This window comes from Cyanistes caeruleus, chromosome 36, assembly GCF_971803275.1.
Source record: "Cyanistes caeruleus chromosome 36, bCyaCae1.hap1.1, whole genome shotgun sequence".
Lineage (NCBI taxonomy): Eukaryota > Metazoa > Chordata > Aves > Passeriformes > Paridae > Cyanistes > Cyanistes caeruleus.
This window is the reverse complement of record NC_141737.1, coordinates 220,783-248,675: the sequence shown is the minus strand read 5'-3', so window position 1 is coordinate 248,675 and position 27,893 is coordinate 220,783. Positions and strand designations below refer to the sequence as shown.

At 43.7% G+C, this 27,893-nt stretch overlaps 1 protein-coding gene and 1 long non-coding RNA gene across 7 annotated transcripts; both read left to right on the top strand.

Moving 5' to 3' along the window:
* Nucleotides 1-77: 77 nt before the first annotated feature.
* PRMT1 (protein arginine methyltransferase 1) lies at nucleotides 78-19,983 on the top strand. Of its 5 annotated transcripts, XR_015281481.1 has the most exons (12): nucleotides 98-165; nucleotides 1,611-1,664; nucleotides 4,451-4,552; nucleotides 6,848-7,003; nucleotides 8,457-8,520; nucleotides 9,988-10,130; nucleotides 12,279-12,366; nucleotides 13,409-13,524; nucleotides 15,424-15,574; nucleotides 17,250-17,371; nucleotides 18,543-18,832; nucleotides 18,876-19,983. XR_015281481.1 is itself a non-coding variant. In XM_086871595.1 (11 exons), the coding sequence occupies exons 1-11, from the start codon at nucleotides 136-138 to the stop codon at nucleotides 18,624-18,626; spliced, it is 1,110 nt and encodes a 369-aa protein (XP_086727721.1). In that variant the 5' UTR covers nucleotides 98-135; the 3' UTR covers nucleotides 18,627-19,983. The 5 variants fall into 5 exon arrangements, 3 of the variants coding, with proteins under 3 accessions (XP_086727723.1, XP_086727721.1, XP_086727722.1); XR_015281482.1 differs by lacking the exon at nucleotides 1,611-1,664 and having other exon boundaries at nucleotides 78-165; XM_086871595.1 differs by having other exon boundaries at nucleotides 18,543-19,983.
* Nucleotides 19,984-23,006: 3,023 nt separating this feature from the next.
* On the top strand, nucleotides 23,007-27,877 carry LOC111944211 (uncharacterized). Of its 2 annotated transcripts, none has more exons than XR_015281475.1 (5): nucleotides 23,007-23,347; nucleotides 24,175-24,884; nucleotides 25,663-25,789; nucleotides 26,781-26,875; nucleotides 27,791-27,877. It is a non-coding gene; the product is annotated as an uncharacterized LOC111944211 (long non-coding RNA). The 2 variants fall into 2 exon arrangements; XR_015281474.1 differs by lacking the exon at nucleotides 27,791-27,877 and adding an exon at nucleotides 27,613-27,697.
* The last annotated feature ends 16 nt before the right edge of the window (nucleotides 27,878-27,893 follow it).

The following is a 27,893-nucleotide window of genomic DNA, read 5'->3' as shown; positions in this document are numbered from 1 at the left end:
TAGGCGTTGCCGCTGTCCAATGAGGAGGCGGTAACCGGGAAGAGGCGGCCAATGGGAAGGCGCGGGGGGCGCGCGGCGGCCCCGCCCCCGCTATAAAAGGGCGGGGAGGTGGGGGCCGCTCCTCGCGCTCACAAGATGGCGGAGGCGTCCAATTGTATCATGGAGGTGAGCGGGGCTCCGCGGGAAAGCGGCGAAAATGGGGCGAAAAAGGGCGAAATCGGGCAAAAATCCGGCGGGCCTGAGGGAAAAACGGTCCCGGAGCGGCGGGAAACGGGCTGAGAAGCGGCGTGAGGGGGGTGGGGGGGGACTGTGAGGGGCGCTCAGGCGGGGGGGGGGCGGCGCTGAGGGGCCGCTGAGGGGGCCGGGAGGTTTTAATGAGGTTTGGGGGGGGTTTAATGAGGTTTTGGGGGTTTTTAAGGAGGTTTGGTGGTGTTTAAATGAGCTTTGGGGGGGGTTGGTGAGGTTTGGGGGGGCTCTGAGGGGGTTTTAGGGAGGTTTTGGGGTATTTGGGGGTGTTTTGAGGGGGTCTCTGAGGGGAGTTTAGTGAGGCCTGAGGGGCCTGAGGGCTCGAATTGGGTCTGGGGGAGGCTTTAGGGAGGTTTTGAGGAGACTTTGAGGGTCCCGGGGGAGCTTCAATGAGTCTGGGGGCTCCTTTGGGACATTTTTGGGGTCTGGGGGATTTTTTGGGGGGATTTTTTGGGGGTCCACGTGACTCCGGAGCCACGTGGAGAGTCCGGACCCCCCCCCCCCCCCAAATCCCCAATTTGGGGTGGGGGGAGCGATAGGGGCGGGGCCTGTCGCGATATTTAGGGGGTGTCGTGATCGGGGGGGACGCAGGAGCTGCTGGACCCCCCCCAAAATCGGGGGGCGACCCCTAAATTAGAGGTTGAGACCCCCCCCAAATCCTCCGAGACCCCAAATTTGGGCTCAGGGACCCCCCCAGGTTCTCAGGGAACCCCAAAATTTGGGTTTGGAGCCCCCCAAATCCTCCCAAATCCCCTCAAATTTGGGGTCTGAGCCCCCTAAATCCCCTCTGGCCCCCCAATTTTGGGGTCTTGATCACCCCCAGACCCATTTTAGGGACCCCCAGACCCATTTTTGGCACCCCAAATTCTGTTTTAGGCTCCCCCCTGGCCCTTTTAGGGACCCCCATCCCAATTTTAAGGACCCCCCACCCAATTTTGAGGCTCTCAACCCCATTTTTGCCCCCAAAACTCCATTTTAGGGACCCCCAACCCCATTTTAGGGACCCCCAATTCCATTTTAGGGACCCCCAATTCCATTTTAGGGACCCCAAATTCCATTTTAGGGACCCCCAACCGCATTTTAGGGACCCAAAACCCCATTTCAGGGACCCCAAATCCCATTTTAGGGACCCCCAGCCCCAATTTTTGGGACCCCAACCCCATTTTAGGGACCCCCATCCCAATTTTAAGGACCCCCCACCCAATTTTGAGGCTCTCAACCCCATTTTTGCCCCCAAAACTCCATTTTAGGGACCCCCAACCCCATTTTAGGGACCCCAAATCCCATTTTAGGGACCCCCAGCCCCAATTTTTGGGACCCCAGCCCCATTTTTGGGTGACCTCTCTCCGTTCCTCTTTCCCCAGAGTTTTGTAGCCACCCTGGCTAGCTGGATGAGCCTGCAGTCGCCTCAGGAAGATGTAAATATTCCCAAAATCCCCCCAAAATCCGAGCCCCAAAAACCCCAAAATCTCCCCCCAAAAAAATCCCCAAATTCCCAGGAAAAATAACAAAAAATAAACCCCAAAAATGAGAGGAATTCCTGGGGAAAAGCCCCAAAAATCGGCCCCAAAACGGCCCCAAGTGCAGGAGGATTTGGGGGTTTGGGAAATGAGGGAAAATCCTAAATTCCAAAAAAATCCCAAATTTCAAATCCAAAAAAAATCCTAAATCCCAAAAAAATCCCAAAAAAATCCCAGATTTCAAATCCCCCCCCCAAAAAAAATCCTAAATCCTAAAAAAATCCCAAATCCCAAAAAAACCCCAAATAAAATCCCAAATCCCCCCCAAAAAATCCCAAATTTCAAATCCTGAATCCCAAAAAAATCCCCAAATCCAAAAAAAAATCCCAAATAAAATCCCAAATCCCAAAAAAATCCCAAATCCCAAAAAAACCCCAAATAAAATCCCAAATCCCCCCGAAAAAAATCCTAAATTTCCAAAAAAATCCCAAATTTTAAATCCTGAATCCCCCCAAAAAAATCCCCAAATCCCAAAAAAACTCCAAATAAAATCCCAAAAAAATCCCAAATAAAATCCTAAATCCCCCCAAAAATCCCAAATCCCCCCAAAAAATCCCAAATAAAATCCCAAATCCCAAAAAAATCCTAAATCCCCCCAAAAACCCCAAAATAAAACCCCAAATCCCAAAATAAAACCCCAAATCCTCAAAAAAAAATACAAAAATCCCCTAAAAAAATCCTCAAAAATCCCCAAAAAATCCAAAATCCCCCCAAAAAATTCCCAAATAAATCCCAAATAAATCCTAAATAAAACCCCAAATCCCAAAAAAACCCAAATCCCCCCCAAAAAAACCCCAAATCCTCAAAAAAAAATTCCCAAATCCTCTCAAAAAATGCTCAAAAATCTCCAAAAAATCCAAAATCCCCCCAAAAAATCCCAAAAAAAATCCCCAAAAAATCCCAAATAAATCCCAAAAAAACCCAAATCCCAAAAAAATCCCAAATCCCAAAAAAACCCCACCCAAAACCCCTCAAAATTCCAGGGAAAAACCCCAAACTCGACCCCAGGACGAGGCCAGGGAGGGAATTCCGGGAGATTTTTCCCCAAATCCCAAAAAATTCCCCCAAAAAATTCCCAAAATCTTGGAAAAATCCACCAAAATTTCCCCCAAATCCCAGGAAAACGCCCCAAAACTCGGCCCCAGGAGCAGACAGGGAGAGGATTTGGGTCAATTCCCGAAAAATTTGGGAATTTTTGGCTTTTCCCGGATTTTTTTAGGGGGAATCTTTCCCAAAATGCAAGAAAATTTTGGGGGGAAATGGGATTTTTTAGGGGTTTTTGTGGGAATTTTTTGGGGTTTTTTTGTTGGAATTTTGGGAGTTTTTGGGGATTTTTGGGGATTTTTGGGATCTGGGGGGGTCCCAGGAGCCCAAAAATCTCCAAATTTTTGGGATTTTAGGGGGATTTGGGTGTTTTTAATGGGATTTTTATGGGAATTCCGGGGATTTTTGTGGGAATTCCAGGGATTTCCGTGGGAATTCCGGTTTTTTTTCCCAGGATTTGGGGATTTTTGGGATCTGAGGGATCAAGGGGGGGTCCCAGGACCCCAAAACCTCCAAATTTGGGGGAATTTATTGGGATTTCATTGGGATTTGGGCGTTTTTAGTGGGATTTCCGTGGGAATTCCGGGGATTTTTGTGGGAATTCCGGGATTTTCGTGGGAATTCCGGGTTTTTTTCCCGGGATTTGGGGATTTTTGGGATCTGAGGGATCAAGGGGAGGTCCCAGGACCCCAAAACCTCCAAATTTGGGGGAATTTATTGGGATTTGGGCGTTTTTAGTGGGATTTCCGTGGGAATTCCGGGGATTTTTGTGGGAATTCCGGTTTTTCGTGGGAATTCCAGGATTTTTTCCCAGGATTTGGGGATTTTTGGGGATTTTGGGATCTGAGGGATCAAGGGGAGGTCCCAGGACCCCAAAACCTCCGAATTTGGGGGAATTTATTGGGATTTGGGTGTTTTTAGTGGGATTTTTGTGGGAATTTCGGGGATTTTGTTGGGATTTCCGTGGGAATTCCGGGATTTCCGTGGGAATTCCGGGTTTTTTCCCAGGATTTGGGGATTTTGGGATCTGAGGGATCAAGGGGAGGTCCCAGGACCCCAAAACCTCCAAATTTGGGGGAATTTATTGGGATTTCATTGGGATTTGGGCGTTTTTAGTGGGATTTCCGTGGGAATTCCGGGGATTTTTGTGGGAATTCCGGGATTTCCGTGGGAATTCCGGGTTTTTTTCCCGGGATTTGGGGATTTTTGGGATCTGAGGGATCAAGGGGAGGTCCCAGGACCCCAAAACCTCCAAATTTGGGGGAATTTATTGGGATTTGGGCGTTTTTAGTGGGATTTCCGTGGGAATTCCAGGGATTTTTGTGGGAATTCCGGGTTTTTTGTGGGAATTCCAGGATTTTTTCCCAGGATTTGGGAATTTTTGGGGATTTTTGGGATCTGAGGGACCTTGGGGGGGTCCCAGGAGCCCAAAACCTCCAAATTTGGGGGAATTTATTGGGATTTGGGCGTTTTTAATGGGATTTTCGCGGGAATTTCGGGGATTTTGTTGGGATTTCCGTGGGAATTCTGGGTTTTCCGTGGGAATTCCGGGTTTTTTTCCCGGGATTTGGGGATTTTGGGATCTGAGGGCCCCGGGGGGGTCCCAGGGGCCCCCCCAAGCCGTGCTCTGCCCCCCGCAGGTCTCGTGCCCCCCCGGGGAGGGCAGCGCCAAACCCTCGGCCGAGGACATGACCTCCAAGGATTATTACTTCGATTCCTACGCTCACTTCGGGATCCACGAGGTACCAAAATCCCCCAGATCCACCCCAAATCCACCCCAGATCCACCCCAGATTCATCCCAAATTTATCCCAAATCCATCCCAAATTTATCCCAAATCCACCCCAGATCCACCCCAAATCCACCCCAGATTCATCCCAGATCCACCCCAGATTCATCCCAAATTTATCCCAAATTTATCCCAATTTTATCCCAAATTTATCCCAGATTTATCCCAAATTTATCTTAAATTTATCCCAATTTTATCCTAAATTTATCTGAAATTTATCCCAAGTTTATCTTAAATTTATCCCAAATTTATCCCAATTTTATCCCAATTTTATCCCAAATTTATCCCAAATCCAACCCAGATTTATCTTAAATTTACCCCAAATTTATCCCGATTTTATCCCAAATTTATCCCAAATCCATCCCAATTTTATCCCAAATTTATCCCAGATTTATCCCAATTTTTTGCCAAATTTATCCCAAATTTATCCCAGATTTATCCCGATTTTATCCCAAATTTATCTTAAATTTATCCCAAATTTATCCCAAATTTATCCCAATTTATCCCAAATTTATCCCAATTTATCCCAAATTTATCCCAAATTTATCCCAAATTTATCCCAATTTTATTCTAAATTTATCCCAGATTTATCCCAATTTTATCCCAAATTTATCCCAATTTTATCCCAAATTTATCCCAGATTTATCCCAAATTTATCTTAAATTTATCCCAAATCCATCCCAATTTTATCCCAAATTTATCCCAATTTTTTCTCAAATTCATCCCAAATTATCCAAAATTTATCCCAAATCCATCCCAGATTTATCTTAAATTTACCCCAAATTTATCCCAAAATTATCCCAAATTTATCCCAAATTTATCCCAAAATTATCCCAAATTTACCCCAAATTTATCCCAAATTTATCCCAAATCCATCTCAAATTTATCCCAAATTTATCCCAAATCCATCCCAGATTTATCTTAAATTTACCCCAAATTTATCCCAAATTTACCCCAAATTTATCCAAATTTTATCCCAAAATTATCCCAAATTTATCCCAAATTTATCCCAAATCCATCTCAAATTTATCCCAAATTTATCCCAAATCCATCTCAAATTTATCCCAAATTTATCCCAAATCCATCTCAAATTTATCCCAAATTTATCCCAAATCCATCTCAAATTTATCCCAAATTTATCCCAAATCCATCCCAGATTTATCTTAAATTTACCCCAAATTTATCCCAAAATTATCCCAAATTTACCCCAAATTTATCCAAATTTTATCCCAAATTTATCCCAAATTTATCCCTCTGCAATTCCATAAATTCCACTGGAATTCCATTAAATTTTGTTTGAATTTCACCAAATTTTGCTGGAATTCCATTGGATTTTTACAGAATTCCATCAAATTTCACTGGAATTCCATCAAATTCCCATAAAAATCCGACAGAATTCGCTGGGAATTCCAATTTTTGGGTGTCCCCAGTTTAATTTTGGGCATCCCCAGGTACATTTTGGGTGTCCCCAGGTGAATTTTGGGTGTCCCCAGGTGAATTTTGGGTGTCCCCAGGTGAATTTTGATTGTCCCCAGGTACATTTTGACCCCCCCAAATTCAATTTTGGGTGTCCCCAGTTTAATTTTGGGTGTCCCCAGGTGAATTTTGGGTGTCCCCGATTCAATTTTGGGTGTCCCAAATTCAATTTTGGGTGTCCCCAGTTTAATTTGGGTGTCCCAAATTCAATTTCGGGTGTCCCCAGGTGAATTTTGGGTGTCCCCAGGTACATTCTGGGTGTCCCCAGGTATTTTTGGGTGTCCCAAATTCAATTTTGGGTGTCCCAAATTCAATTTTGGGTGTCCCCAGGTACATTTTGACCCCCCAAATTCAATTTTGAGCACCCCAAACTTAATTCTGGGTGTCCCAAATTCAATTTTGGGTGTCCCCAGTTTAATTTGGGTGTCCCAAATTCAATTTTGGGTGTCCCCAGGTATTTTTGGGTGTCCCAAATTCAATTTTGGGTGTCCCAAATTCAATTTTGGGTGTCCCCAGGTACTTTTTGACCCCCCAAATTCAATTCTGGGTGTCCCCAGGTACATTTTGGGTGTCCCCAGGTATTTTTGGGCATCCCAAATTCAATTTTGGGTGTCCCCAGGTATTTTTGGGTGTCCCAAATTCAATTCTGGGTGTCCCAAATTCAATTTTGGGTGTCCCCAGGTGAATTTTGGGTGTCCCCAGGTACATTTTAACCCCCCAAATTCAATTTTGAGCACCCCAAATTCAGTTTTTTCACCCCAAACTGACTGCAGGAGATGCTGAAGGACGAGGTTCGCACTCTCACCTACCGCAATTCCATGTTCCACAACCGCCACCTGTTCAAGGACAAGGTGGTGCTGGACGTGGGCAGCGGCACCGGCATCCTCTGCATGTTCGCTGCCAAGGCGGGGGCCAGGAGGGTCATCGGGGTGAGCCCCAAATCTGGGGGGTTTTGGGGTGAATTTGGGGGGTTTTGGGTCAGTTTGGAGCAGGTTTTGGGGGGTTTTGGGGGTCCCAGGGGGGTTTGGGGTGCTGGACGTGGGCAGCGGCACCGGCATCCTCTGCATGTTCGCTGCCAAGGCGGGGGCCAGGAGGGTCATCGGGGTGAGCCCACATTTGGGGTGAATTTGGGGGGTTTTGGGAAAAAATTGGGGAATTTTGGGTAAAATTTGGGGGATTTTTGGGTGAAATTTGGGGGATTTTGGAGCAGATTTCGGTGTCCTGGCAAAGCTGGAGCTTCTCTGGGGGAGATTTCGGGGAGATTTGGGGGATTTTGGGAGAAATTTGGGAGATTTGGGGTGAATTTGGGGGATTTTGGGAAAAAATTGGGAGAAATTTGGAGGATTTTGGGTGAAATTTGGAGGATTTTTGGGTGAAATTTGGGGGATTTTGGAGCACATTTTGGTGTCCTGGCAAAGCCGGAGCTTCTCTGGGGGAGATTTCGGGGAGATTTGGGAGCTTTTGGGGGATTTTAGGAGGAATTTGGGGAGCCAGGAGCAGATTTGGGGTGAATTTGGGGGGTTTTGGGTCAGTTTGGAGCAGGTTTTGGGGGGTTTTGGGGGTCCCAGGGGGGTTTGGGGTGCTGGACGTGGGCAGCGGCACCGGCATCCTCTGCATGTTCGCTGCCAAGGCGGGCGCCAGGAGGGTCATCGGGGTGAGCCCACATTTGGGGTGAATTTGGGGGGTTTTGGGAAAAAATTGGGTGAAATTTGGGGGATTTTGGGTGAAATTTGGGGGATTTTTGAGTGAAATTTGGGGGATTTTGGAGCACATTTCGGTGTCCTGGCAAAGCCGGAGCTTCTCTGGGGGAGATTTCGGGGAGATTTGGGGGATTTTGGGAGAAATTTGGGAGATTTGGGGTGAATTTGGGGGGTTTTGGGAAAAAATTGGGAGAAATTTGGAGGATTTTGGGTGAAATTTGGAGGATTTTTGGGTGAAATTTGGGGGATTTTGGAGCAGATTTCGGTGTCCTGGCAAAGCCAGAGCATCTCTGGGGGAGATTTCGGGGAGATTTGGGAGCTTTTGGGTGAAATTTGGGGAATTTGGAGCAGATTTGGGGTGAATTTGGGGGATTTTGGGTGAAATTTGGGGGATTTTGGTGTTTTTTGGGTGGATTTTGGGGTTTTTAGGTGGATTTTGGTGGTTTTTGGGTGGATTTGGGTGGTTTTTAGGTGTTTTTTTGGGGTTTTTGGGTGGATTGGGGTGTTTGGGGTGGATTTTGGGGGTTTTTGGGGTTTTTTGGGGTGATTTTGGGGTGTTTTGGGTGGATTTTGGTGGTTTTTGGGTAGATTTTGGGGTTTTTTTGGTGATTTTGGGGGTTTTTGGGGTGATTTTGGGGTGTTTTGGGGTGGATTTTGGGGTCCCACGCTGCCCCTCCCGCAGATCGAGTGCTCGAGCATTTCCGACTACGCCGTCAAGATCGTCAAGGCCAACAAACTGGACCACGGTGAGAGCCCAAAAACTCCCAAAATCACCCCAAAAATCACCCCAAAAACACCCCAAAAATCACCCCAAAATCACCCCAAAAATCACCCCAAAAAAGCTTTTTAAATACCCCCAAAAATTAAAAAAAATAATCCAAAAAAATCCCCCAAAAATCTCAAGAAAACCTTCAAAAAATCCCAAAAAATCCCAAAAAAAACTTAAAAAAAAAAATACAAAAAATTAAAAAAAAAAACTTAAAAAACCCCCAAAAATCCAAGAAAAACCCCCAAAAAATCCCCAAAAAACCTCAGAAAACCCCCAAAAAAAACGTTTAAAAACCCCTTAAAAATTAAAAAAAAAACCTTAAAATCCATTAAAAATCACAAAAAAACCCCAAAAAATTCCGAAAAAAAACAAAAAATCCCCCAAAATCCCCAAAAAAATCCCCAAAAAAACCCTTTAAAAACCCCTTAAAAATCCCAAAAAATCCCCCCAAAAAACCAAAAAAAATCTCAAAAAAATCCCAAATAACCTCTTAAAAATCCCTAAAAAATCCAAAAAAATTCCAAAAAAACCCCAAAAAATCCCCCCAAAAAAACCCTTTTAAAACCGCTTCAAAATCCAAAAAAAACCAAAAAAAAAATCCCTTCAAAATCCAAAAAAAAATCCCAAAAAAATCCCCCCAAAAAACCCAAAAAAATCCCAAATAACCCCTTAAAAATCCCTGAAAAAATCCCCAAAAAACCCCAAAAAATCCTCAAAAAATTCCCCCAAAAAAACCCTTTTAAAACCTCTTCAAAATCCAAAAAAAAATTAAAAGAAATCCCTTAAAAATAAAAAAAAAAACTCCCCCCAAAATCCCTTTTAAAACCCCTTCAAAATCCAAAAAAAACCAAAGAAAAATCCAAAAAAAAAATCAAAAAAAATTCCCCCAAAAAAACCAAAAAAAATCCCAAATAACCCCTTAAAAATCCCTTAAAAAATCCCAAAAAAACCCAAAAAATCCCCAAAAAAATCCCCCAAAAAAACCCTTTTAAAACCCCATCAAAATCCAAAAAAACCCCCAAAAAAAATCCAAAAAAAATCCCAAAAAGATCCCATTAAAAAAACCCAAAAAAATCCCAAATAACCCCTTAAAAATCCCTAAAAAAATCCCAAAAAAATCCCCCAAAAAATCCCTTTTAAAACCCCTTCAAAATCCAAAAAAACACAAAAAAAATCCCTTCAAAATCCAAAAAAAATCCCAAAAAAATCCCAAAAACAAACCCAAAATAATCCCAAATAACCCCTTAAAAATCCCTAAAAAAATCCCAAAAAAACCCAAAAAAATCCCCCCAAAAATCCCTTTTAAAACTCCTTCAAAATCAAAAAAAATCCCAAAAAAACCCCCAAAAAATCCCAAAAAAACCCCAAAAACTCCCCCAACCCCCCCAGCCGCTCCCAACTCCCTCCCCTTTCCCGAGCATTCCCATTTTTCCCGTTTTTCCAGTGGTTTCCATCATCAAGGGCAAGGTGGAGGAGGTGGAGCTGCCGGTGGAGAAGGTGGACATCATCATCAGTGAGTGGATGGGATATTGTCTGTTCTACGAGTCCATGCTCAACACCGTCATCTACGCCCGCGACAAGTGGCTGGTGAGCCCCAAAACCCCGGGGATTCAGCCCAAAAATCCTGGGGATTCAGCCCAAAAACCCCAGGAACTTATCATAAAAATCCTGGGAATTCAGCCCCAAAATCCTGGGAATTTATCCTAAAAATCCTGGGAGTTATCCCAAAAATCCTGGGGATTTATCCTAAAAATCCCAGGAATTTATCCTAAAAATCCTGGGAGTTATCCCAAAAATCCTGGGGGTTCAGCCCAAAAATCCCGGGAATTTATCATAAAAATCCTGGGAGTTCACAGCGTCATCTACGCCCGGGACAAGTGGCTGGTGAGCCCCAAAACCCCGGGGATTCAGCCCAAAAATCCTGGGGATTTATCCTAAAAATCCTGGGGATTCAGCCCCAAAATCCTGGGGATTCAGCCCCAAAATCCTGGGGATTCAGCCCCAAAATCCTGGGAATTTATCCTAAAAATCCTGGGAGTTATCCCAAAAATCCTGGGGATTTATCCTAAAAATCCCAGGAATTTATCCTAAAAATCCTGGGAGTTATCCCAAAAATCGTGGGAGTTCACAGCGTCATCTACGCCCGGGACAAGTGGCTGGTGAGCCCCAAAACCCTGGGGATTTAACCCAAAAATCCTGGGGATTTATCCTAAAAATCCTGGGAGTCATCACAGAAATCCTGGGGATTCAGCCCAAAAATCCCAGGAATTTATCCTAAAAATCCTGGGAGTTATCCCAAAAATCGTGGGAGTTCACAGCGTCATCTACGCCCGCGACAAGTGGCTGGTGAGCCCCAAAACCCTGGGGATTTAACCCAAAAATCCTGGGGATTCAGCCCCAAAATCCTGGGGATTCAGCCCCAAAATCCTGGGGATTTATCCTAAAAATCCTGGGAGTTATCCCAAAAATCCTGGGGGTTCAGCCCAAAAATCGTGGGAGTTCACAGCGTCATCTACGCCCGGGACAAGTGGCTGGTGAGCCCCAAAATCCTGGGGATTTAACCCAAAAACCCTGGGGATTCAGCCCAAAAATCCTGGGAATTCAGCCCAAAAATCCCGGGAATTCAGCCCAGAAATCCTGGGGATTCAGCCCAAAAATCCTGGGGGTTCAGCCCAGAAATCCCAGGAGTTCACAGCGTCATCTACGCCCGGGACAAGTGGCTGGTGAGCCCCAAAACCCCGGGGATTCAGCCCAAAAACCCTGGGGATTCAGCCCAAAAATCCCGGGAATTTATCCTAAAAATCCTGGGAGTTATCCCAAAAATCCTGGGGATTCAGCCCAAAAATCCTGGGAGTTATCCCAAAAATCGTGGGAGTTCACAGCGTCATCTACGCCCGGGACAAGTGGCTGGTGAGCCCCAAAACCCTGGGGATTCAGCCCAAAAATCCTGGGGATTCAGCCCAGAAATCCTGGGGATTCAGCCCAGAAATCCTGGGGATTCAGCCCCAAAACCCCGGGAATTTATCCCAAAAACCACGGGAGTTATCCCAAAAATCCTGGGAATTTATCCCAAAAATCCCAGGGATTCAGCCCAAAAACCCTGGGGATTCAGCCCAGAAATCCTTGGAATTCAGCCCAAAAATCCTGGGGATTTATCCCAGAAATCCTGGGAATTTATCTTAAAAATCCTGGGAGTCATCACAGAAATCCTGGGGATTCAGCCCAAAAATCCTGGGAATTTATCCCAAAAATCCTGGGAGTTTATCCTAAAAATCCTGGGAATTTATCTTAAAAATCCTGGGAATTCAGCCCAAAAATCCTGGGAATTCACACCCAAAATCCCAGGAATTTATCCCAAAAATTTGGGAAAAAATCCCTAAAAATTTGGGGAAAAATCCCCAAAAATTTGGGAAAAATCCCCAAAAAATTTGGGAAAAAATCCCCCAAAAATTTGGGAAAAATCCCCCAAAATTTGGGAAAAATCCCCCAAAAATTTGGGAAAAATCCCCAAAAATTTGGGAAAAATCCCCAAAAATTTGGTAAAAATCCCCAAAAAACCCCCAAAAAATCTCATTTTTCCCTTTAAATCTCCCTTTATCCACCAAATCCCGCCTTAAAAATTCCCAAAAAAAAAATCCTGGAATTCCCCTGGACCTTGAGCATCCCGGGGAGCCCCAAAAAGCCTTGGGAATTTTGGGAATTTTGGGAATTTTGGGAATTTTGGGAATTCTGCAGACCCCGGACGGGCTGATCTTCCCCGACCGCGCCACGCTCTACGTGACGGCCATCGAGGACCGGCAGTACAAGGACTACAAAATCCACTGTGAGCACCAGAATTCCCGGAATTCCCGGAATTCCCGGGGCTTTGGGAATGCTGGGATGGAGGGGGGGGGTATGGGGAAATTTGGGGAATTTTTGGGAATTTTTGGGGATTTTTTGGGGATTTTTTGGGGTTTTTTTGGGGAATTTTTTGCAGATTTTTGGGAATATTTTTGGGGGTTTTTTGGGAATTTTTTGAGGGTTTTTTGGGAATATTTTGGGATTTTTTTGGGGTTTTTTTGGGGATTTTTTGGGGTTTTTTGGGAATTTTTTGCAGATTTTTGGGAATATTTTTGGGGTTTTTTTGGGAATTTTTTGAGGGTTTTTTGGGGAAGCTTTGGGGATTTTTTGGTAATTTTTTGGGATTTTTTGGGGATTTTTGGGGAATTTTTTGGGGATTTTTTGGGATTTTTGGGGGATTTTTGGGGAATATTTTGGGATTTTTTTGGGGATCTTTTGGGGATTTTTTGGGGTTTTTTTGGGAATTTTTTGCAGATTTTTGGGAATATTTTTGGGGTTTTTTTAGGGAATTTTTGGAGGTTTTTGGGGGAACTTTTGGGGATTTTTTGGGAATTTTTGGGGATTTTTTTGGGAATATTTTTGGGGTTTTTTGGAATTTTTGGGGGGATTTTTTGCAGATTTCTGGGGATTTTTGGGAATATTTTTGGGGGTTTTTTGGGAATTTTTTGGGATTTTTTGGGACATTTTGGGGGGATTTTTGGGAATTTTTTGCAGATTTTTTGGGATTTTTGGGAATATTTTGGGGGGATTTTTGGGGAATATTTTGGGGTTTTTTTTGGAATTTTTGGAGGGATTTTTGGGGATTTTTGGGGAAGTTTTTGGGATTTTTGGAGGAATTTTTTGGGAACATTTTGGGGGGTTTGGGGGGGGTTTTGGGGGTTTTTTTGGGAGTTTTTGGGAGAAAAAAATAGGAAAAATGGGCAAAAAAAAAGGGATAAAAACTGGAATTTTGGGGTCTGGAGCCCGGGGATTTTTTTGCCGATGTTTTCCCGGGGTTTTTTCCCGAAATTCCCGGATTTTTTCAGGGTGGGAGAACGTTTACGGCTTCGACATGTCCTGCATCAAGGACGTGGCCATCAAGGAGCCGCTGGTGGACGTGGTGGACCCCAAGCAGTTGGTGACCAACGCCTGCCTCATCAAGGTGGGAATTCCCAAAAAAAAACCGGGAAAAAACGGCGGGAACGGGGCTGGGGGAAAATCACGGATTTGGGGGGGGGGTTCGGGATTTTTCTGGGATTTTTCTGGGATTTTTTGGGATTTTTCCGGGATTTTTTCCAGGATTTTTTTGGGATTTTTTTGGGATTTTTCTGGGATTTTTTGGGGGTTTTTTTGGATTTTTCCGTGATTTTTTGGGGATTTTTCCAGGATTTTTCTGGGATTTTTTGGGATTTTTCCAGGATTTTTCTGGGATTTTTTGGGATTTTTCCGGGGGTTTTTGGGATTTTTCTGGGATTTTTCCGGGATTTTTCTGGGACTTTTCCGGGATTTTTTTGGATTTTTCCGAGATTTTTTGGGATTTTTCCAGGATTTTTTTGGGATTTTTCCGGGATTTTTTTGGGATTTTTTGGGATTTTTCTGGGATTTTTCCGGGATTTTTCCAGGATTTTTTTGGGATTTTTCTGGGATTTTTTGGGGGTTTTTTTGGATTTTTCCGTGATTTTTTGGGGATTTTTCCAGGATTTTTTTGGGATTTTTTGGGATTTTTCCAGGATTTTTTGGGATTTTTTTGGGATTTTTCCGGGATTTTTTGGGGATTTTTTTGGGATTTTTTGGGATTTTTCCAGGATTTTTTTGGGATTTTTCCGGGATTTTTTTGGGATTTTTCTGGGATTTTTTGGGGGTTTTTTTGGATTTTTCCGTGATTTTTTGGGGATTTTTCCAGGATTTTTTTGGGATTTTTTGGGATTTTTCCAGGATTTTTTGGGATTTTTCCGGGATTTTTCCAGGATTTTTCTGGGATTTTTTGGGATTTTTCCAGGATTTTTTTGGGATTTTTCCAGGATTTTTCCGTATTTTTTGGGATTTTTCCGGGATTTTTCCGGGATTTTTGGGGATTTTTTTTGGGATTTTTCCAGGATTTTTTTGGGATTTTTCCGGGATTTTTTGGGATTTTTCTGGGATTTTTCCGGGATTTTTTGGGGATTTTTTGGGATTTTTCCGAGATTTTTCTGGGATTTTTCCGAGATTTTTTGGGGATTTTTTGGGATTTTTCCGAGATTTTTCCGGGATTTTTCCAGGATTTTTTTGGATTTTTCTGGGATTTTTCCGGGACTTTTTGGGGTTTTTTTGGATTTTTTCACGGGTTTTGGGATGGTTCTGATCCGTTTTTTCCCAGTTTTCCCAATTTTCTGGGATTTTGGGACATTTCTGATTCATTTTTCCCAGATTTTGGGACATTCCTGATCCATCTTTTCTCAATTTTCCCCATTTTTAACCCATTTCTGATTCCATTTTCTCCATTTTTAGACCATTTCTGACCCGATTTTGGTCATTTTTTCACTGATTTTTGTCATTTTTTCACCATTTTTTGTCATTTTTTCACCATTTTTGGTCATTTTTTCACCATTTTTGGTCATTTTTTCACCATTTTTCCCAATTTCCCCATTTTTCCCCCAAAACCTGAACATCAACACGGTCAAGGTGGAGGAGCCGGGCTTGGGCTCAATTTTGGGTCATTTTAGGCCATTTCTAACCCAATTTTCACCATTTTTGAGCCATTTCTGACCCAATTTTGGTCATTTTTTCACTGATTTTCACCATTTTTTCCCAATTTTCCCATTTTTCTCCCCAAAACCTGAACATCAACACGATCAAGGTGTCAGAGCCGGGCTTGGGCTCAATTTTGGGTCATTTTAGGCCATTTCTGATTCCATTTCCTCCATTTCCAGGCCATTTTTTCCCCGATTTTCACCATTTTTTCACCGATTTTCACCATTTTTTCACCGTTTTTCACCGTTTTTTCACCGTTTTTCACCGTTTTTTCACCGTTTTTCACCGTTTTTCCCCCGTTTTTCCCCAATCTCCCCGTTTTTCCCCCCAGGAAGTTGACATCTACACGGTCAAGGTGGAGGAGCTGACCTTCACGGCGCCCTTCTGCCTGCAGGTGAAGCGCAACGATTACGTCCACGCCCTGGTCGCCTACTTCAACATCGAGTTCACGCGCTGCCACAAGCGCACCGGCTTCTCCACCAGTAATTCCGGGACAATTCCGCCCTTCCCGGGACCCCGGGGCACCTCGGGAATTTTTTGGGAATTTTTTGGGAATTTTTGGGATTTTTTTTGGAATTTTTTTGGGTTTTTTTGGGTTGAATTTGGAGTTCGGGTGGGTTTGGCCAGCAGGGGGCGCCCTAGGGAGGGGGCGTGGCCTTTAAGAGGGGGCGTGGCCTAAGTAGCGCACTATGGGGGCGTGGCTTAAATGGCGCGCCGCAAAGGGGGCGTGGCTTAATTGGCGCGCTGTGGGGGCGTGGCCTAAAGGGGATTGTGTAATAAGGGGGCGGGGTTTAAAGGATTCCCAATTTTGGGATTAAATTTTGGGGGATTTTTGGGGTTTTTTTTGTTTTATTTCCCGGCCCAAATTTATTGAGGGGGTTTTGGGGTCTGGGAAATGGGGGAAAAACGGGGGAAAAGGGGAAAAAATGGGAAAAAAATAGAAAAGAATTGGGGGGAAATGGGTGAAAAAATCAGGGAAAAGGAGCTTAAAAAATTGGGGGAAAAAGGTGAAAAAAAATCGGAAAAAAATTGCAAAAAATGGGGAAAAAAAGGCCAAAAAATGGGGAAAAAAAGGCCAAAAAATCGAGATAAAATGGCTAAAAAATCAGAATAAACAACTTTAAAAATCATAGAAAAAAAGCTAAAAATCACAGGTAAAAGTGGTGAAAAAATCAGAAAAAATGCCAAAAAAAGGCAAAAAAATCAGGAAAAAATGGCTAAAAAATCAGAATAAATGGCTAAAACTTGGAAAACAAGGGCAAAAAAATCAAGAAAAAATGGCTAAAAAATCAGAATAAATGACTTAAAAAATCGTTGAAAAAAGGACAAAAATCAGGAGAAAAAATGGATAAAAAATCAGAAAAAATGCCAAAAAAACTGGAAAAAAATCCTAAAAATCAGGAAAAAATGGCTAAAAAATCATGGGAAAAATGCTAAAAATCACGGGGAAAAAAGGTGAAAAAATCAGAAAAAAATGGCTAAAAAATCAGAATAAACAACTTAAAAAATCATGGAAAAAAACTAAAAATCACAAGTAAAATTGGTGGAAAAATCAGAAAAAATGACAAAAAAGTCGTAAAAAAAGGGCAAAAAATAAGGAAAAAATGGCTAAAAAATCAGAATAAAAAGCTTAAAAAAATGATGGAAAAAAGGGTAAAAATCAGGGGGAAAAATGGCTAAAAAATCGGAAAAAATGCCAAAAAAACTGGAAAAAAATGCCAAAAAAATCAGAAAAAATGTCAAAAAATCAGGAAAAAATGGCTAAAAAATCAGAATAAATGCCTTAAAAAATCATGGAAATAATGCTAAGAATCAGGCGGAAAAATCGCTAAAAAATCAGAAAAAATGCCAAAAAAATTGGAAAAAAAATGCCAAAAAAATCAGAAAAAATGCCAAAAAATCAGGAAAAAATGGCTACAAAAACAGAATAAATGGCTTTTAAAATCATGGGAAAAATGCTAAAAATCAGGTGGAAAAATCGCTAAAAAATCAGAAAAAATGCCCAAAAAATTGGAAAAAAAATGCCAAAAAAATCAGAAAAAAAATAGAAAAAAATCAGAAAAAACCCTTAAAAAATCAGGGTGAAATGGGTCAGTTTTGGGGTGGATTTTGGGTGGATTTGGGGTGGATTTGGGGCTGAGCTGAGGCGTTTGGCAGGCCCCGAGTCGCCGTACACGCACTGGAAGCAGACGGTGTTCTACATGGAGGAATACCTGACGGTGAAGAGCGGGGAGGAGATTTTCGGCACCATCACCATGAAACCCAACGCCAAAAACAACGTGAGGAGCGCCAGGGCCCGGGGGGCTGAGCCTGGGGGGGTTGGGAATTTTTGGGGAATTTTTTGGGAATTTTTGGGGATTTTTTCGGAATTTTTTTGGATTTTTTTTGGAATTTTGGGGGGATTTTTTTGATTTTTTTTTTGATTTTTGGGGTTTTTTTTTCATTTAAATCTTGAGTTTGGGGGGGTTTGGCTGAAAGGGGGATCCCTGCTTGGGGTGGGGACCCAAAATTTGGGGTTTCTGACCCAAAATTGGGGTTTAGGGACCCGAAATTGGAGTTTGAGGACCCAAAATTTGGGTTTAGGGACCAAATTTGGGGTTTGGGACCCAAAGTTTGGGTTCAGGAATCCGAAATTGGGGTTTGGGATTAAAGATTGGGGGTTTCTGACCCAAAATCGGGAGTTTGAGACCCAAAATTGGGGTTTGAGGACCCAAAATTGGGGTTGGGAACACAAAATTGGGGTTAGGAACCCAGAATTTGGAATTTTAGACCCAAAATCAGAAGTGGAGGGACCGAAAAATGACATTTGAGATCCAAAATTGGGTTTGAAAAGCCAAAATTGGGGTTTGAGGATTCAAAATTTGGGTTTAGGAACCCAAAATTGGGGATTTCAGAACCAAAATTGGGGATTTTCGACTCAAAATTGAGGATTTCAGACCCAAAATTTGAGATTTCAGACCCAAATCGGGGTTTGGAAACCCAAAATCGGGGATTTTAGACCCAAAATTGGGGATTTTAGACCCAAAATTGGGGATTTCAGACCAAAATTGGGGTTTTAGACCCCCAAATTTAAGATTTCAGACCCAAAATTGGGGTTTTCAGACCCAAAATTGGGGATTTTAGACTCGAAATTTGAGATTTCACACCCAAAATTGGGGATTTTCGACTCAAAATCGGGGATTTCAGACCCAAAATTTGAGATTTCAGGCCAAAATTGGGGATTTCAGACCCAAAATTGGGATTTTTGACCCCCAAATTTGAGATTTTCGACTCAAAATTGGGGATTTCAGACCAAAATCGAGGTTTTGGGATCAATTTGGGATTTTTTTAGGGGAGGATTTTTGGGTTTCCGGGCTCGTTTTGGGTTAAAATCTGGTAAAAATTTCGAATGGATAAAAAAACGTCAGGAACTCCCAGAAGACCCAAAATCTCCTTTTTTCCCCCCAAAAGCGCGACCTGGATTTCACCATCGACCTGGACTTCAAGGGGCAGCTCTGCGAACTCTCCTGCTCCACCGACTACCGCATGCGTTAGGGACCCCAAAAACGCCCCAAACCACCCCAAAACCGCCCCCAAAACCCCCAAAAAACCCCAAAATCACCCCAAAAAATCCCCCAAAAAACCCCAGAATTGGGGGCACCAAAATCCCCGATTTTCGCCTCCAAAAATCCCCCCCAAAATTCTCAATTTTGGGATTTTTGTCCTTGAGTTTTTGGGGGTTTTCGACCCAAAATTTGGAGGTTTTGACCCAAATTTTGGGGCATTTTGACCCAAATTTTGGAGGTTTAGACACAAATTTTGAGGTTTTTTGACCCAAATTTTGGGGTTTTTCGACCCAAATTTTGGGGTTTTTTCACCCAAATTTTGAGGTTTTTTGACCCAAATTTTGGGGCTTTTTGACCCAAATTTTGGAGGTTTGGACCCAAATTTTGGGTTTTTTTGACCCCAATTTTGGGGTTTTTTCACCCAAATTTTGGGAGTTTTTGACCCAAATTTTGTGGTTTTTTGACCCAAATTTTGGAGTTTTTGACCCAAATTTTGGGGCATTTTGACCCAAATTTTGGAGTTTTCGACCCAAATTTTGGGGTTTTTTGACCCAAATTTTGGAGTTTTTGACCCCAATTTTGAGGTTTTTTTGACCCAAATTTTGGGGTTTTTCGACCCAAATTTTGGGGTTTTTTGTTATTTTTGGGCTTTTTTTGCACCTCAAGTTTTGAGGGGTTTTGACCCAAATTTGGGGTTTTTTTTTGTTTTTTTGGAGCCCAAAATTCTCATTTTGCACCCCAAGTTTTGGGGGGATTTTGACCCAAATTTGGGAATTTTTGGGGTTTTTTTTTTGGTTTTCTTTGAGCCCAAAATTCTCATTTTTCACCCAAATTTTTGGGGTTTCCCCCCCTTTAAAAACCCCGAATTTTTGGGGGTTTTCACCCAAATTTTTGGGCTTTTTCCCTTTTCCAGAACCCCCAAATTTTGGGGTTTTTTCCCTCATTTTCCCCCAAATTTTGGGTTTTTTTTTCCTCATTTTCCCCCCAAATTTTGGGGCTTTTTTCCCTGTTTAAAACCCAAATTTTTGAGTTTTTCCCCCCAAATTTTGGGATTTTTTTGTCATTTTCCCCCCAAATTTGGGGATTTTTTTCTCATTTTCCCCCCAAATTTTGGGGCTTTTTTTTTTCCCTGTTTAAAACCCAAATTTTTGAGTTTTTCCCCCCAAATTTTGGGGTTTTTTTTCCTCATTTTCCCCCAAATTTTGGGGTTTTTTTGGGGTGGGGGAGGGGAGGATTTTGGGCCCCGCCCCTCCCCCCTCCCCCGGTTCTGGGGGGGTTTTGGGGCCGCCCCTCCCCCACCCCTTTGTAAGTTATGTTTTTATATCGAATAAAATCCGATAAAGGGGGAGGGGCTGCGGCTCTCACTGGGGGGGAGGGGCGGGGGTGGGGGAGGGGAGCGAAAATCGGGGGTGGGGGAGGGGCCGGGGTCACCCAAGAAAATAAAACCAAAAATTTTTATTTTTATTTTATTTTCTTTTCTTTTATTTTATTTTATTTTATTTTAATTTATTTTGGCTTATTTTATTTTTATTTTATTTTATTTTATTTTATTTTGGTTTATTTTATTTTATTTTGATTTAGCTTAGTTTAGTTTATTTTTATTTATTTATATTTTTAGTTTATTTTATTTTGGTTTATTTATGTTTTATTTTATTTTATTTTGATTTACTTTATTTTATTTTTATTTATTTTTATTTTATTTTCGTTTATTTTATTTTATTTTTATTTATTTTTATTTTATTTTAGTTTATTTTATTTTGGTTTATTTTCTTTTAATTTTATTTTATTTTGTTTTGGTTTATTTTAGTTTAGTTTATTTTATTTTGGTTTATTTTAGTTTATTTTATTTTTATGTATTTATATTTTATTTTATTTTATTTTATTTTGGTTTATTTTATTTTATTTTTATTTATTATTATTTTATTTTATTTTGGCTTATTTTATTTTAGTTTATTTTAGTTTATTTTGCTTTATTTTGTTTTAATTTTATTTTATTTTAATTTGGTTTATTTTATTTTTATTTTTTTGGGGGGGGGTGGAAAAAAACCCCAAAAACTTCAAATTTTAATTTTATTTTATTTTTAATTTTATTTTATTTTATTTTGTTTGGTTTTATTTTATTTTTTTGGGGGGGGTGGAAAAAAACCCCAAATTTTAATTTTTATTTTATTTTTATTTTATTTTTAATTTTTATTTTTATTTTTAATTTTATTTTCAATTTTTATTTTATTTTTAATTTTATTTGATTTTATTTTATTGGGGTGTGGGGGGAGGGGCGGAACCCCAAAATGCTGGGGGGGGGTGGGGGTGGGGGAGGGGCGGAACCGGTCCGGGGGGTGTTGCGTAAAGCGGGGGTGGGGGAGGGGCCGGGGGTGGGGGAGGGGCGGGCGGGGTCGGGCGTGGCCCCTCCCCCACAGCTCGGCTCAGGTGCGGCGGCGGCTGCAGGTGAGGGGTGGGGGAGGGGCAGGGGGGGATTTTTGGGGGGTGGGGGAGGGGTCCCGGCACCTCCCGCCCCTCCCCCACCCCCCCCGGGGGGTCCCGCCCCTCCCCCACCCCCCCCGGGGGGTCCCGCCCCTCCCCCACCCCGCGGTTTTGTTCCCGGAGGGGTTTTGGGGGGGGGTGGGGGAGGGGCGGGAGGTGCCGGGACCCCTCCCCCACCCCCTTCAGGGGGTTCCCCCCCTCCCCCACCCATTTCAGGGGGTCCCATCCCCCCCTCGGGGGGTCCCGCCCCTCCCCCACCCATTTCAGGGGGTCCCGCCCCTCCCCCACCCCGCGGTTTTGTCCCCGGGGGTTTTTGGGGGGGTGGGGGAGGGGCGCGGGTGCCAAACCCGGAATTGTCCCGAAAAAAATCCCAAAAAAAATTCCCAAAAAATTCCCAAAAAAAATAAAAAAAAAATCCCCAAAAAATTCCAAAAAATCAAAAAAAAATCCCCAAAAATTCCCAAAAAAAATAAAAAAAAAATCCCGAAAAAATAAAAAAAAATTCCCCAAAAAAATCCCCCAAAAATTCCCAAAAAAATCCCAAAAAATTCCCAAAAAAATCCCAAAAAATTTCCCAAAAAATCCCAAAAAATCCCCAAAAAATCTCGAAAAAATTCAAAAAAAATCCCAAAAAAATCCCCCAAAAATCCCAAAAAAATTCCAGAAAAATTCCAGAAAAATCCCAAAATTCGGCATCAAAGAAAGGCCCAAAATCTCCCCAAAATTTCCATTAAAAAACCCAAAAAAATACCCCAAAAAACCCCAAATTCCCCCCTAAAAAATCCCCCCAAAATTCCCACAAAAAACCCAAAAAAAATCCACAAAAAAACTGCAAAAAATTTCCCCAAAAAAACCCAAAAATTACCAAAAAAAAAACCCCAAAAAACCCCAAAAATTCCCATAAAAAAACCCCCAAAATTACCAAAAAAAACCCCCAAAAATTTCCCCAAATTCTCCCAAAAATCCCCCCAAAATTCCCACAAAAAAACCCAAAAAATTTTAGGATTTTTTTGGGGAATTTTTGGGGGAATTTTGGGAGTTTTTGGGGTAATTTTTGGGGTGATTTTGGGGTGATTTGGGGCAGTTTTTTTAGCAGATTTTGGGGTGATTTTGGGGTGATTTTGGGGTGATTTTGGGGTGATTTTTGGGGTGATTTTGGGGTGATTTTGGGGTGATTTTTGGGGTGATTTTTGGGGTGATTTCAGGTGATTTTGGGATGATTTCAGGTGATTTTGGGGTGATTTTTGGGATGATTTTGGGGGTGATTTTGGGGTAATTTTGGGCAATTTTTTTAGCAGATTTTGGGATGATTTTTGGGATGATTTTGGGGTGATTTTTGGGGTGATTTTGGGATGATTTTTGGGGTGATTTTGGGGTGATTTCGGGATGATTTTGGGATGATTTTGGGGTGATTTTTGGGGTGATTTGGGGTGATTTTGGCAGGTTTCAGCCCCGATGTCCTGCGGGTATTTCCAGCACGAGGGGGTGACGTTCCCGGGGTGATTTTGGGGTGATTTGGGGTAATTTTGGGCAGTTTTTTTAGCAGATTTTGGGATGATTTTGGGGTGATTTTTGGGGTGATTTTGGGGTGATTTTTGGGGTGATTTCAGGTGATTTTGGGGTGATTTTTGGGGTGATTTGGGGTAATTTTGGGCAGTTTTTTTAGCAGATTTTGGGGTGATTTTGGGATGATTTTTGGGGTGATTTCAGGTGATTTTGGGGTGATTTTGGCAGGTTTTTTCTCGATGTCCTGCGGGTATTTCCAGCACGAGGGGGTGACGTTCCCGGGGTGATTTTTGGGGTGATTTTGGGCAGTTTTTTTAGCAGATTTTGGGATGATTTTGGGGGTGATTTTGGGATGATTTTTGGGATGATTTTTGGGGTGATTTCAGGTGATTTTGGCAGGTTTTTCCCCGATGTCCTGCGGGTATTTCCAGCACGAGGGGGTGACGTTCCCGGGGTGATTTTGGGGTGATTTGGGGTAATTTTGGGCAGTTTTTTTAGCAGATTTTGGGGTGATTTTTGCGGTGATTTTGGGATGATTTTGGGGTGATTTTTGGGTGATTTTTGGGGTGATTTTGGCAGGTTTTTCCCCGATGTCCTGCGGGTATTTCCAACACGAGGGGGTGACGTTCCCGGGGCTCCTTTACTCCCCCCGGGGCCTCGAGGCCGCCCGGGAGTTCCCGGTGGAGGACGACGACGTCTTCAACGTCACCTACCAGAAATCCGGTGAGATCGGGGCCAGAGACGCGGATTTGGGGGAAAAAACGGGGATTTCGGGAAAAATAAACTGAGATTTGGGGGGAAAAATGGAGATTTTGGGGGAAAAAAATGAGATTTTGGGGGAAAAAATGAGAATTTGGGGAAAAAAATTGAGATTTTGGGGAAAAGAATTGAGATTTTGGGGGAAAAATGAAATTTTTGGGGGAAAAAAAAATTTTGGAGGAAAAAAATGAGATTTTGGGGAAAAAAATTGAGATTTTGGAGGAGAAAAAGAGATTTGGGGGGAAAAAAAATGAGATTTTGGGGTTAAAAAATGAGATTTTTGGGGAAAAAATGAGAATTTGGGGGAAAAAATTGAGATTTTGGGGGAAAAAAGAGATTTTGGGGGAAAAAAGTGAGATTTAGGGGTTAAAAAATGAGATTTTTGGGGAAAAAATGAGAATTTGGGGGAAAAAATTGAGATTTTGGGGGAAAAAATAAGATTATGGGAAAAGAGATGAGATTTTGGAGAAAAAAGGTGATTTTGGGGGAAAAAAATTGAAATTTTGTGGAAAAAAATTGTGATTTTGGGGGAAAAAGGTTTTGGGGGAAAAAACGAGATTTTGGGGGAAAAAATGGATATTTTTGGGGCAAAAAAAAAGTGAATTTGGGGAAAAAAAAGAGATTTTTGGGCCAAAAACCCCTAAAAAACCCCTAAAAAATCAAAAAAAAAAAAGAAAAAAAAATCTCAAAAAATCCAAAAAAAATCAAAAAAAAAAATCCCAAAAATTCCCAAAAAATCCCAAAAATTCCCAAAAAATCCCCGGAATTCCCAAACCTCCCCCGCTGTCCAGGAACTGTTTGGATGCTGGAGATCCTGAGCCTGATCCGGCAGGACGGGGACCCCCAGTGGTGCCGCTCGGTTCCCAACTGGGAGCGGGGGCCGTGGCTGGAGACGCTGCTGGGGCTGCGCCGCGCCCGGAGCAACGCCCGGCCCCGCATCATCAGCTCCCACCTGCCCGTGCAGCTCTTCCCCAGAGCCTTCTTCAGCTCCAGGGCCAAGGTTTGGGCACAAAAAACGGGAATTTGGGAAAAAACGGGAAAAAAAATGGAGATTTTAGGTGAAAAAATGGAGATTTTAGGTGAAAAAATGGAGATTTTAGGTGAAAAAATGGGATTTCTACATGAAAAAATGTGAATTTTTTGGGGGAAAATGGAGATCTGGGGAGAAAAAATGGGAATTTGGGAAAAACGGGAAAAAAAATGGAGATTTTAGGTGAAAAAATGGAGATTTTAGGCGAAAAAATGGAGATTATAGGGGAAAAAATGTGAATTTTAGGGGAAAAAATGTGAATTTTTTTGGGGAAAATGGGGATTTGGGGAGAAAAAACGGGAATTTGGGGAAAATGGGAAAAAACCCCAGAATTTTAGGTGAAAAAATGGGGATTTTAGGTGAAAAAATGGAGATTTTGGGGTGAAAAATGGGGATTTTGGGCCCCGCATCATCAGCTCCCACCTGCCCGTGCAGCTCTTCCCCAGAGCCTTCTTCAGCTCCAGGGCCAAGGTTTGGGCACAAAAAACGGGAATTTGGGAAAAAAAAATGGAGATTTTAGGTGAAAAAATGGAGATTTTAGGGGAAAAAATGGAGATTATAGGGGAAAAAATGTGAATTTTAGGGGAAAAAATGTGAATTTTTTTGGGGAAAATGGGGATTTGGGGAGAAAAAATGGGAATTTGGGAAAAATGGAATTTTGTCAGTTTTGGGGTGAGAAATGCCGGTTTTGGGGTGAGAAATGCGGGATTTGGGTGGAATCTTGTCAGTTTTGGGGTGAGGAATGTCGGTTTTGGGGTGAGAAATGCGGGTTTTGGGGTGAGAAATGTCAATTTTGGGGTGAGAAATGCCGGTTTTGGGGTGAGAAATGCGGAATTTGGGGTGAGAAATGCGGGATTTGGGGTGAGGAATGCCGGTTTTGGGGTGAGAAATGCGGGTTTTGGGTGGAATTTTGTCAGTTTTGGGGTGAGAAATGCGGGTTTTGGGTGGAATTTTGTCAGTTTTGGGGTGAGAAATGCCGGTTTTGGGGTGAGAAATGCGGGTTTTGGGGTGAGAAATGCCGGTTTTGGGGTGAGAAATGCGGGTTTTGGGGTGAGAAATGCGGGATTTGGGGTGAGGAATGCCGGTTTTGGGGTGAGAAATGCGGGATTTGGGTGGAATTTTGTCAGTTTTGGGGTGAGAAATGCGGGTTTTGGGGTGAGAAATGTCAATTTTGGGGTGAGAAATGCGGGTTTTGGGTGGAATTTTGTCAGTTTTGGGGTGAGAAATGTCAATTTTGGGGTTGTGGCAGGTGATTTACACCGTCAGGGACCCCAAGGACGTCCTCGTGTCCCTGTTCCACTTCTCCCGGATCTTCCGGCCCTACAAAGACCCCGGGAGCCTCGAGGAGTTCATGGAGAAATTCCTGGAGGGAGACGGTGCCGGACCTGGAGTCTGGGGGGGATCTGGGGATTTTCGGGGGGAATTTGGGGGAATTCGGGGGTTTGGGGGGGATTTTTGGGAGATTTTCAGGGATTTTGGGGATTTTGGGGGAATTTTGGGGGAATTTTGGGGATTTTGGGGGGATTTGGGGAATTTTGGGGGGATTTTGGGGGGAATTTGTGGAATTTGTGGGGTTTTTGTGGATTTTTGGGAGATTTTCAGGGATTTTGTGGGTATTTTGGGGATTTTGGGGGGAATTTTGGAGATTTTTGGGGGAAATTTTGGGGATTTTGGTGGGATTTGGGGGTTGTTGGGAGATTTTCAGGGATTTTGGGAATTTTGGGGGGATTTTGAGGGATTTTGGGGGGAATTTTGGGGATTTTGGAGAAGATTCAGGGATTTTGGGGGGAATTTGGGGAATTTTTGGGGTTTTTGGGGATTTTTGGGAGATTTTCAGGGATTTGGGGGAGATTTTTAGGGATTTTGGGAGGAGATTTGGGGATTTTTGTGGAGAAATTCGGGGATTTGGGGGAGATTTGGGGATTTTGGGGGAGAAATTTGGGGATTTTGGAGAAGATTCAGGGATTTTGGGGGGGGATTTATTGGGAATTTTCAGGATTTAAAAGAATTTGGGTGGAAAACACGGGAACTTCCAGGGGTTTGGGGTCAGGATTTGGGGTTTGGGGTGGAGATTTTGGGGTTTGGAACGGGGATTTTTGGGTTTGGAACGGGGATTTTGGGGTTTTGGGGTCAGGATTTGGGGGTTTGGTGCCCCTGGGTGTCCCCTGGGTGTCCCCTGGGTGTCCCCTGGGTGTCCCTGATGTCCCCAATGTCCCCCTGATGTCCCCTGGGTGTCTCCTGGGTGTCCCCTGGGTGTCCCCAATGTCCCGCCAATGTCCCCCCGATGTCCCCTGGGTGTCCCCTGGGTGTCCCCTGGGTGTCCCTGATGTCCCCTGGGTGTCCCCAATGTCCCCCCGCTGTCCCCAGTGCCCTTCGGGTCGTGGTTCCAGCACGTCCGGGGGTGGCTCCAGCTCCGCGGCCGCGAGAATTTCTTCTGGATCAGCTACGAGGAGCTGCAGCAGGTGGGGACACCTGGGGACACCTGAAATACACCTGGGGACACACCTGGGGACACCAAAAACACACCTGGGGACACACCTGGGGACACCTGGGGACACCTGGGACACCTGGGGACACCAAAAACACACCTGGGGACACACCTGGGGACACCTGGGGACACACCTGGGGACACACCTGGGGACAGCTGGGGACAGCTGGGGACACCAAAAACACACCTGGGGACACCTGGGGACACCTGGGACACCTGGGGACACACCTGGGAACACCTGGGGACACCTGGGGACACCTGGGACACACCTGGGGACACCTGGGACACCTGGGGACACCTGGGGACACCAAAAACACACCTGGGGACACCTGGGGACACCAAAAACACACCTGGGGACACCTGGGGACAGCTGGGACACCTGGGGACACCGGGGGACACCTGGGGACAGCTGGGACACCAAAAACACACCTGGGGACACCTGGGGACACCAAAAACACGCCTGGGGACAGCTGGGGACAGCTGGGGACATCATGGACACACCTGGGGACACCTGGGGACACCTGGGGACAGCTGGGGACACCTGGGGACACCTGGAGACACCTCAGTATCACCCCCGGTGTCACCTCAGGGTCACCCCAATGTCGCCTCAATGTCCCCAAAAATTCTCTTGAGTGTCCCCAATGTCCCCAAATCCCCCCCGAGTGTCCCCAGTGTCCCCAATGGTGTCCCCAATGTCCCCACTGTCCCCAGGACCTGCGGGGCAGTGTCCAGCGGCTCTGCGCGTTCCTCGGTCGCCGTTTGAGCGCGGCCGCCGTGGACGCCGTGGTGGCCAACGATGGTCACTGATGGTCACTGTGACACTGTGACACTGTGACAATGTCCCCAATGGTGTCCCCAGTGTCCCCAATGTCCCCAATGTCCCCCCCAGGACCTGCGGGGCAGTGTCCAGCGGCTCTGCGCGTTCCTGGGTCGCCGTTTGAGCGCGGCCGCCGTGGACGCCGTGGTGGCCACCGATGGTCACTGATGGTCAC

Coding starts and splice junctions, on each gene's coding strand:
- PRMT1 (XM_086871595.1), top strand. CDS start 136: ATGGCGGAGGCGTCCAATTGTATCATGGAG. Junction 10,131..12,278: donor ACGCCCGCGACAAGTGGCTG/GTGAGCCCCAAA, acceptor GGAATTCTGCAG/ACCCCGGACGGGCTGATCTT. Junction 17,372..18,542: donor AACCCAACGCCAAAAACAAC/GTGAGGAGCGCC, acceptor TCCCCCCAAAAG/CGCGACCTGGATTTCACCAT.